Here is a 10,342-nt window from a genome sequence, read left to right as displayed (position 1 = left end):
TCATTCCTGAAAAAGTATAGCAATGACTTGCATAGTGTTTTTTATTGTATTGGATATTTTAAGTGATGTAAAGATTAAACTATATGGGTATGTGTGTGAGTTCTGTGCAGATGTTATACCATTTTAGGTAGAGACTTAGGCACTTGAGGATTTTGGAATCTGAAAGGGATTCTGGACTCAGTTCCTTGTGGGTACCAAAGAATGACTACATAAACTTGACTATCTGAAAATACTGTCTCCAATGACTGGTTCATAATATCCACTTTGACAGTCTCTGGCACTTAGATGCCCATTCCTTATCTGCCATATGAATCAGTGGATGTGGGACAGGTACCCCCTGACCACAGCTGACCCCAGTAAATATTCATAAAGCATAGGCTGGTTGGCAGAATGTCACATCACCCAACACTCCACTTAAGGTACCCAGGAGGCTCCTCTGTGAGTGTCCTTACCCAAGGAAAGTCATCAGTTTTGGCCCTCAGGAATGGAGTCAGTTGTGTGCCAGACTCCAATATTTGCTGAAGAATGTTGAAGCTTTGTTCTGAATCTTAGCAGGCCTATGAACACTTCATGTCCACAGGGATGTGTTGTGAAAAGAGAAGAGGATCACAGTCCCTCGCCACTGCATTTCTCATAGGATGTTAATAACAGACCCACATATAGTTTTATTTACACATCTCCATACTGACTTTCTTCTACTGATGCTGACATCATTGCATTTCCAGTAGCATGAGGACCACAGGCAGAGACCAAGAAACCAGCCCTACAGAGAAACCTGGCTCAAGGTTAGATTCAACACGCATGCATGCACGCACGCACGCACGCACGCACGCACGTGCACCAGTGAAAGCACACTGTATATTATCAAACAGATTTTATTGTATAGTAATGCACAGTAATCAACAAACATAAGGTTTAATGGGTAGAATGTGTAAAATGGTTATCACAGGCCTTTGCTTTTCGTAACTACTCTGTAAAAGAATGTTTCCTTATGTCTCTCAGATTACCTGAGAACCTTGCAGTACAGAAGTGTGAACACAGCACTGGTCAAATCTGTAAAATCCTCAGAGCTGCACTGACAAACCCAATTGCTTGTTCATAATTCTGGCTTGCAGGGTTTTCCTTAATATAAGGACAATATTACGACAATTCCTCAAAATATAATTTTAGCCTCTGAGTGTGAGTTTCACAAAATACAAAACATTTGTTTATGTGTTATGTGTGTACCAGTATGCACACATACATGTGTGAAAGCCAGAGGACCACCTCAGGTGTTGCTCCTCAGGAATGCCTAATATGTTTTTTTAAACATCTACTTTGTGTGTGTGTGTGTGTGTGTGTGTGTGTGTGTGTGTGTGTGTGTATACACACACAGTCAGAGGACATCTTATAGGAGTTGGTTCTTTCCTTTCAGCAAGTGGGTTTTCCAGGAACTGAACTTGGACTGTACTGCTTGGCAGCAACCACCTCTACTCACTGAGCTATCCTGTAAGTTCCCATCTCATTTTTGAGACAGTCTCTCTGGTCTAGAGCTAGCCAAGTAGGCTGGCTGGTTAGGAAACTCTAGACATCTGTCTATTTCTACATCTCCAGTACTGGGATTATAATTTGTGCACAAATTTTAAGTGAGTTAAAACTTAGGTCTTCATGCTTAAAAGGGAAGTACTTACTGAGCCATCTCTCCGACCCAAAATATTCCTTTTTTTAAAAAAAGTTAAGCACATGTGCATCCACAACCACATATACAGAGACAAGGCACAAAAGCCTAAAAGTCAAGGTCATAGTTATATAAAGTCTGAGGTATTAATATCAACACATGGTGAAGTAAACAATACCTTTGTACTATTTTATCGGAGGAAAATAGATTAAGCTGGATGGTTCCAAATACAGGCAGTCCAAACAATGTGTGATTGGTAACAGTGTTGTCTTAAAATGCACAGAATCCACAAGTGCCCTAGTTCCTCTCTGTCTCTTCAACACCCATGAAGCTGCCCTGGACAAAGCCAGAACTCAGGCAGCTCAACCCCTCTCTGACCCATTTTGCACAAGCTTTGAACACAAAGGCCAAGGGGAACAGATCTGGTTGGTGAGTTCTAGACCTACTTGACACTCTCCTGCTTCAGATTTATCTAGCCAAATATAATTGACCAATTTGTTCTTATTTTCTGTGAAACTAATCAATGTTATTGTGAATACCTTTGTAACCATAAAAACGATTGAACAACCTGAACCAGTAATTTTCAGAATCACATAATTAGATATACCCTTAGATGCAATGTCCATGACTTAACAGTGTGATTTTAAATTTAAAAACTGACTTACTATACTATGCTATTTCCTTTGGTACTTTTGTTCAATGTAAAAGTGGAACAAATCAAGAAATTGAGAACACAATTCAGGTTAAGTGTTGCAGTGGCTTTATGAAGGAGCCACAAGCTCACACCTTAGGATTATCAGATTCATAATTCAGTCAGTAGGATTTCTACTAAGAGTTCATAAACATTTAAAACTGAGTATCTGAATTTAAGAACATAACTGTAATCTATTGAACTGTCTACTTTTAACCTTTTAAACACTTTTATCTAGATTTTTATTTTAGAACTTTGAAGAATGTTTCACTTAGGAAGGAAAAAATTCCTATTAAATAAAGAAAATAATTCACAAATTATTTCTTTTAACTAAAGCTAAGAGTCTACAGAATTCCCAGTATTAAATACTGTTTCTGGGTCTCCAGTCATTTGCAATTTCTGGGGATTTATTGCTCCAGATTCCATAAACACTAAGGATATCTGACAAAATAGAAGAGAAGCTATCTGCCCTTCTCTGTGCTCGACAAACCCCAGCGTGTGACACTCAGGAAGAACTGGTCTGTACTTGTCACAGTCTGTGTAGAAACAACTAAGTCATTCACCGAGTATGCAAGTATTTATAATTTTATACCCAGAAAAAACAAAACCAAACGGTTCATTTGACATACTATTTTCCATGGAGTCTTGACTTTACAACTCCCATTCTAGATTAGTATTTTTAAACAAAACATTTTCAGTGGCATAGTCCCAACTCCATTCTTTAGAGGCTTAGCTTCATGGGAACTGATATACTGCATTCTTTTCCAAACCTGTCCCACAGTTCCCTCAGCCTGGGTACTGCTGACATTATATACAGAACAATATTCCACGATGGGGCTGTCCTGTGCCCTGTAGGATTTCAGCATCCTAGTCTCTACCCAACAGACACAAGTACCATGCCCATCTGTGGTGACAAATGTCATCAAAGTCTCTGGGGGAAGAAAATAACTCCTCCCCCTCTCTCTTTGGTTTTTTGAGGCAGGGTTTCTCTGTGTAGCTTTGTGCCTCTCCTGGAACTCACTCTGTAGCCCAGGATGGCCTGGAACTCACAAGAGATCCACCTGGCTCTGCCTGCTGAGTGCTGGGATTAAAGGAAGTTTGAAACTGCCTGGTTTCAAAATAACTCTTAACTGAGAGCAACCACTACAGGGTAGAAACAGGAGAGTGAGTAGGTAGTGGTGCCACAGCAGGATGGCGCTGTTTATTTCTGTTTCCACACTCAAAACTGAGTGAACTCTAGTTATATAATGAGGTCTACCAGCAAACTGTGACAAGCTATGCAAGTTTCTTCCTGTGGCTGAACCAGAAAGCTCTCACCATGCAAATGTTGGTCCACATTCAACATACATCCAGGTGACATTGTTAGCTCTTTTAAGAAACAGCTTTAGTGAGGCCTCTATCTTTGTGGGTGTAAAATATAAGAACCATTTTCCAAACCATGAGTCAGGTGACAGAGGACATCTGGGCCATGTGCAGCTTACAGCTGGAAACAACCAAGTTGGAGGAAAAACAAGGTCCACAGCAACAGCGAGGCATTATTCTTCTTTTCTTCTCCTTTTCCTTTCCTTTCTCTTTGCTTGCAAGCTCTTTAGGTCAGACATCACATTCAAAGTCTTCTGTATCCACATAATCTAAAATCATTTGAAGTCATGATTAAAACTGGAAAGCTTATGACTGAAGAAACCCAGGACATAAAAAATCTGTACCATACATACCACAATGACCATAGCATTGAACAGCAATGGTGCTGAGAACACGATAGATATGAACATCCCCCGGGAATCAAAATACTGATATTTTGCAAACAATCTGTTTTAGAAACAAACAAACAAAAATAATTATTGGACTTTCAGTCCTGGGAGGTGACAGAAGAACAGCAGCTAAGAGTCTGGGTTCACTGAAGAATTTGCATCAATTGTATGTAACACAATGACTTAAACTCTCAAAACTGCACAGAAACAGGTCTGTTTCTCATAAATTATAGAGTAAGAGCTGCATTCCTGCTACAGCTACTTAAGAAAGTACTGTGTCTAGCTAGTACTTCCTGCTCCCAGCCATCTCAGTAAAGAACTGCTTTTCTGTGTAGGAGACTTGAAGGCTGCATGATTCCACCTTGCACAAGGGTAAAGAGCCAGGCAGCAGAAGGTAGCGGCTGTCTGTTTGGTTTTTTTTTTTTTTTTTTTTTTTTTTGGTTTTTCGAGACAGGGTTTCTCTGCATAGCTTTACGCCTTTCCTGGAGCTCACTTGGTAGCCCAGGCTGGCCTCGAACTCACAGAGATCCGCCTGGCTCTGCCTCCTGAGTGCTGGGATTAAAGGTGTGCGCCACCACCGCCCGGCTAAGTAGCGGCTGTCTATGGGGATTTCTTTCTTGGTAATGTGGAAATATACTAGATAGCTGTTTTCATTGACTCAGTAACAGTGACTGCAAAACCTGTTACATGAGCTATGGGTTACAGATTCACTCTTAAAGAACATCTACCTTCTGGAGAGAAGAAGTAGTTCATATAGAATGATAGTCTGACTTATCAAAACAAAGCAGGGAACATGGGAATCTTATGGGCGGGGAGAGGTCAAGATCAGTCTCTGACCTGGAGAAGGGATCAACACAAATTTGAGGTGGCTGTGGGGTCAGCAGGAGGGGCTACAGCAGAGGCCATGGGCGTCAATATAGTTCTGTACCTTTCTCTGAGTGATTAGGGACACATTGGAATGTTTGGAGTAATCTGCACTGAGACAGGAGATTCAGTTAAGACAATTTAGGTGCCAGGGTTGGGGCTGGGGAAGCAGGGCGATGACTGTGGAGGCTCTGGCACTGTCCAGGTATAGGGAGGCTGTCTCCAAGAGGAAAGGGAGAGAGCAGGGGAAAGGTCTCACGGGCACCACTTACTCCCTAATAATAACATCTAGGACTCCCATCTTTTGAATTCTGAAACTCAAATTACTTTATATTACTCCTAATATTTTCTCACAGATCATAACTTTATTGGCCAGCACCTTAAGAGCTCATGTGGTACATTTAACAGTTACACCATTCTTAAAATATCTCACTGTTTTGTAAGCCTCTAAGGTTTCCCTGACCATAAGGAGTTATCCCAAAAGTGGTAGTGGGATTTGTGTTTTAGTTTCAATGAGGAGCTTTTGACTATTCTCTTGACTATTTTTTATTAATAAAATAAAATTATTAGTCTTCAGTTAACAACAGCAAAAATATTTAACTGCTTGTTTCTTAAGGCCTAAACCTATATGTACAGGGTTTCAATATTTATGTGGCCACAATTCCTGACATCCTCAATTTTCCTATAAGTTTCATGCTTTCTTTACAAAGTTCCAGATGACAATACTACTGCAGAGGGAACCTCTAAAACACAGTCAAGAGCACGAAAAGCTGACTTTTACCTCCAATTCATTGCAGCCACTTCATTGATATACTCAGCACAATAGACTAACCCTACTAAGAAAAGATAGAAATTATATTAGAATTTCATTACCAATCACAATCATTATAAAACAATATTTTTTTATATATAGCAACAGAACAACAAAAAATTTGCCAAGAAATGCAATTTCCATTTTAGCTTTGATGTAGTAAGAACTATGAAAGTGTGATGTTATAGAATATGACCATTTAATGGAAATCAGAAAAAGATCAACACATGTGTAAGATGCCAAGGGTCTTAGTGAAAATCCGATGAAGCTGTTCTGCACTGGCAGGACCACCAAAATCCGGGTGGAAAGCTCAGTGTCAGAGCCTCAGCATTTGTGAAAATGAAGGAAGTAAATCTGATGTTTCTATGTTGTTTGAGATTTTAATGAGCCATAAAGCATATAAGGCATACAGAGCAGTGTCTGTAGTTTCTTAAGAGTGCCTGTGGTTATCCCTCTTTGAAAATTGTTCCACCTTTCAAGGCAGTCTCCTCAAGCCCTCTTGTCTCTCATACCTGTGCCTCTACACTGCCTGCAGAAACTCTTACCAGGCCCCGAGGCATATTCCACTGCACCCCTCAGATCAGTTCTCATCAAAATGATCATTACAGCTGGTAACAGCACAACTGTAATACATCTACAGCTATTTACTGAATGTGGGTGTCCCCAAGGAAGTTGCATTACTTAGAAGCCTATTTTGCTCACCAATGTAACCCTAACATTTCTCAGGAAAAGAATTTCAAATGAAGAAGGGACACCATTTCTGTAATGTGAATACTCAGCACTTCACTCATTTTTCTAAGATAGCTACTGGATCATATGTCCTACCACGCACAATCAACTGATTCAATTAGTCTAAAATCTCCTCCTCCTTCCCCTGTCCACAAAAGTCAAATATTTATACTTGTAATTACTCAGCCTTGGAACACTTAGCTCCTGTAGACTGTGGTGTCTGGCCTATGATCCAACTTCCCACCCATCTTTGACCCTATATTTTAGGGGCTCTGCCAACTTGTCTGCATTTGGGGCACACCTCATGCCTGGGCCAGCCAGATATTACTGATATTTTCTTACTGACATTTTACTAAGTATCCTTTTGACCTGACTGAGGGGCCTAATATATTAATTGTCCACATTTGGCCAAGTACCATGATGTTCATTGTGTGTCTGGCTTCTGTGTAATCTTTCTCCATTCTGTAAACCTAATCCCTTTCCACAATTTCTAAAGCCACCATCTTTAAAACTGACTTGAAATAGTATTTTATGTAGAGAATGTCGCTTAATCTGTAGTCCAATTTCCAGAGCATGCAGTGTGGGACTAAGCCTAGCGAGAAAACAACTGCATGAAAGACATCCAGGACTGAACTCAAGCAGGAAATTATCTGTGTCAGAGTCAGCATAAGAGAATCAAAATCTTAGTACATCTGACGTTCCACATTCTCCCTGGCCATCCTGAAGCAAAAGGAAGACCCCTTTCAAGTTTAACGTCCAAAGACTACTTCATGATTTCCATACAGATGGAAGGCTCTGGGAGCCCTGTGAAAACATAACACAAACAAACCCAGTCAAGGCACAGGGATAAGGTTTTCTCCTACTCACCTAAGCACAGGAAGTGTCCAATCTGTAGTTTATACCTCTGTGATGAGAAGCATGTGAGAAGGAGGCACAGCAGGTGGAAGGTGACAAGCCCTAGGAGCCACGGCTCTGTCCAGTCAGTCTCCTGTGAGGATACAGTTAGTACACTGTTAGAAACTTGGGGGTGGGGAGTAGGGTGGGGAGAGGGTATGTCTGCAAAACTGCTTTCCTGTGGGTAACGGGAATTACTGGTCCCTTCCCTTGAGTTTTGCCTCCCAGACAAGTGGGAAAAAGAAGAACAAGAGAGGGGAAACAACGCTTCAAGTGCAAACACATCCACATATAAAGATTTTAAAGTTTGAGCACACAGAATGGAAACCATCGCCCACTTGCCTCTTTTGACTGGTGAATACAATTCTTTTTCAGCTGGGCAAAATCTAAAGGCTTATTATCTAAACTAACAAGCTGAGTAAAGTCAAGTTGATCTATTCAAGAGGATGTACTAGGAGCATGTGAAGCTGCCTGAGGTAAGGTCTTCATATCAAGGCCTGGAATGAGAGATATCCCAACATGAAGGTAGGTAGCGCTTCATCAGTTCTCTGGGGCCTTACAGATGATCAGTGTCCATATTCCGGGGCCCAGATCTTTCTGACGGTCCCACCTGATGCTAGCCCAGCCTTCTTAGCACTTCCCCACGCCCTTGCCCAAGGGCACTGCTCCACAAGGCAAGACTAGCTCTGGAGCGTGGAGCCCCAAAGCTCTTCAGGACTGCTTGGAGTCCAGTGCCCTTAACCGGGTACCGCCTGTGTCTTCTGTGCCACACCAGAAGGGCAGCACACTGAGAGTCTGCCCAGAGGCTGCTAGAGAACGCAATGCAGGCTGACGCTGCCAAGACCCCACCAGGATAGGCACACCGGTACTGGGGACCCAGGTGACTGTCTGTGCGCATCGGGGTCTGCTCCAGCCAGCGGAGCCACGGTGGGCACATGTTGGGGACCCAGGTGACTGCCTGTGCGCATCGGGGTCTGCTCCAGCCAGCGGAGCCACGGTGGGCACATTTCGGGGACCCAGGTGACTGCCTGCGCACCCGGGCACTGCCCGATCCAGCGGAGCCACAGCGCGGCTTCAGGATACAGCCTGCCCGCGCCTGCGCAGTCCACACAAGAACTAGGGAATCCCCACCACGCGCCAGCGCCGTCCAGTCTCCAGAGCCTGCGAGTTACCATGATCACCGCGGGGATGCTGACCGGGAAGGCTCTGACCGAGAACGGCGAGGGCATCACGCTGGGGGATACCAACAACCCTGGAGAAGTCCGCGGCTTCCCACAGCCAGGGAAGTCGCCTAATCTCGCGAGATCTACAGGTACGAACCTGGTATTTAGCTCTTCTCGCGAGAGTTTTTTTTTTTTTTTTTTTTTTAAAGAGGTCCAACTTTCATTATTACATTAATGGAGTTCTGTAAGAAGTGTGAAAGTACTTCCCTAGTTCTGTTTCTCCCAAACTCCTGAGGGTGCTTGGTTCCACAGACTCAGCCAGCGGCTGGGGCCAGTTTATTAGGGTCGGACCCTTGCAACACAATCCGGGAATGAATTGGCAAATTGGTGCACTCTTTACAGATCGAGGGTGGACTCAGCTTTCTCCTCACAGACCTGGGGTGAAAACGGCGTTGGCCCCGCAGAAGCGGGATCATCTCGGGCATCTGCACCCCACACCTGGAAAGGACACGGCCACCTCCACACAAACCCGAGATAAATACAGCGTGCTTCTCAGACACCTGGGGTGGACATGTCAGTCAGTCCCACAGAATCGGGATGAGCTCAGCGTCCTCCTCACGGACCCGGGACAGATGCAATGTTCTCAGTACAGACTGGCTTCCGTGCTTCACGTACCCAGATGATGGATACGGTGCCCTGTCTCTCCCACAGACCCAGGCTGAGTACTGCGTCTGTGCTTCCCACAGAGCCGGAATGAGCTGGATGACTTATCCCACAGAGTCGTGGTGGACGACATGGCATGGGCACCTTAAAGACTCAGGATGAATAGTGTCAGGTCCCACAAACCCTGGATAGACATAGCATCTGGGCCTACAATACACATGGTTCTTCCTCAGAGAAATGGGATGCCAATGGTGTCTGTGCCACAGACACGAGATAGACACGACTTCCGTCCTACAGGCCAGGGATGGACGTGGTGTCCATGCCTCACAGACCTAGGATGAATGTGGCATTTTCTTCGAAGATCTAGGATAGATATTTCAAATTCTGCCGAGACTGACTTGGGGGGAACAGGTTACTTCCAACCCACAGATACAGGATTTATCTAGCTCCCCAGACCTGAATGGACATAGAATTCTTGTCTTACATACCTAGAATGGACACTATCCTCCCTGCATACCTAGGTGAACATGGTGACCCATCCCACAGATCCTGGATGGACACAGATACCTGGTCCCACACACCTAGGCTGAACACAGGATCTGAGCCACAGACCCAACATGGACACTGACTAAAGGCATCTCCACCCCCCCACCCCCCATCCCACAAACTAGAGATGGGCATTGTGCCCATTTGGCATAGTGAAGCATCCCTACTCAGTAGACCTGAGTGCATTATGGTATCTGCCCCACAAACCAGTGATGAATACAGACAGTACCCACAGATGTAGGATGGACACAGTAGTCATCTCATTGACCCAAGACTGTGGTGATTCCCGTGCAAGCATTACAGCAGGCAGGGAAAATACGCTCAGAGTGAGGATAAATGAATGAGGAAGAATGAAACTCAGCTCAGACCGATTTTATTGTAACTAGTGCTGGACCAGGACTTCTAGAGTCTGGCCTAGATCATTTTACTTTTGCCATATTTAAGCATAGCACAATCTTAGGGAAAAATATTCAAATAATAATTAACTCAGTTCCAAGTGCACAATTTAAGACATGTTTACACTGAGATTCTTTACAAAGTACATCTGACTTCATTCACAAGAATGAGTACTGT

The 10,342-nt window shown here is 43.6% G+C and overlaps 1 protein-coding gene across 3 annotated transcripts; it reads right to left on the bottom strand.

Annotated features, from left to right (window-relative positions):
• Positions 1 to 859: 859 nt before the first annotated feature.
• On the bottom strand, positions 860 to 8,702 carry Tmem18 (transmembrane protein 18). 3 transcript variants are annotated; one of them, XM_006989781.4, is made up of 5 exons: positions 8,570 to 8,702; positions 7,371 to 7,491; positions 5,745 to 5,799; positions 4,064 to 4,157; positions 860 to 3,979 (listed from the first exon to the last, which is right to left on the bottom strand). In XM_006989781.4, the coding sequence occupies exons 1-5, from the start codon at positions 8,624 to 8,626 to the stop codon at positions 3,884 to 3,886; spliced, it is 423 nt and encodes a 140-aa protein (XP_006989843.1). In that variant the 5' UTR covers positions 8,627 to 8,702; the 3' UTR covers positions 860 to 3,883. The 3 variants fall into 3 exon arrangements, with proteins under 3 accessions (XP_006989843.1, XP_006989844.1, XP_015863567.1); XM_006989782.4 differs by having other exon boundaries at positions 5,745 to 5,796; XM_016008081.2 differs by having other exon boundaries at positions 8,594 to 8,692.
• Positions 8,703 to 10,342: the final 1,640 nt, after the last annotated feature.

Source organism: Peromyscus maniculatus, chromosome 22, assembly GCF_049852395.1.
Source record: "Peromyscus maniculatus bairdii isolate BWxNUB_F1_BW_parent chromosome 22, HU_Pman_BW_mat_3.1, whole genome shotgun sequence".
Taxonomy (NCBI): domain Eukaryota; kingdom Metazoa; phylum Chordata; class Mammalia; order Rodentia; family Cricetidae; genus Peromyscus; species Peromyscus maniculatus.
The sequence above is the reverse complement of the archived record's forward strand: the minus strand, read 5'-3'. Positions and strand labels throughout refer to the sequence as shown.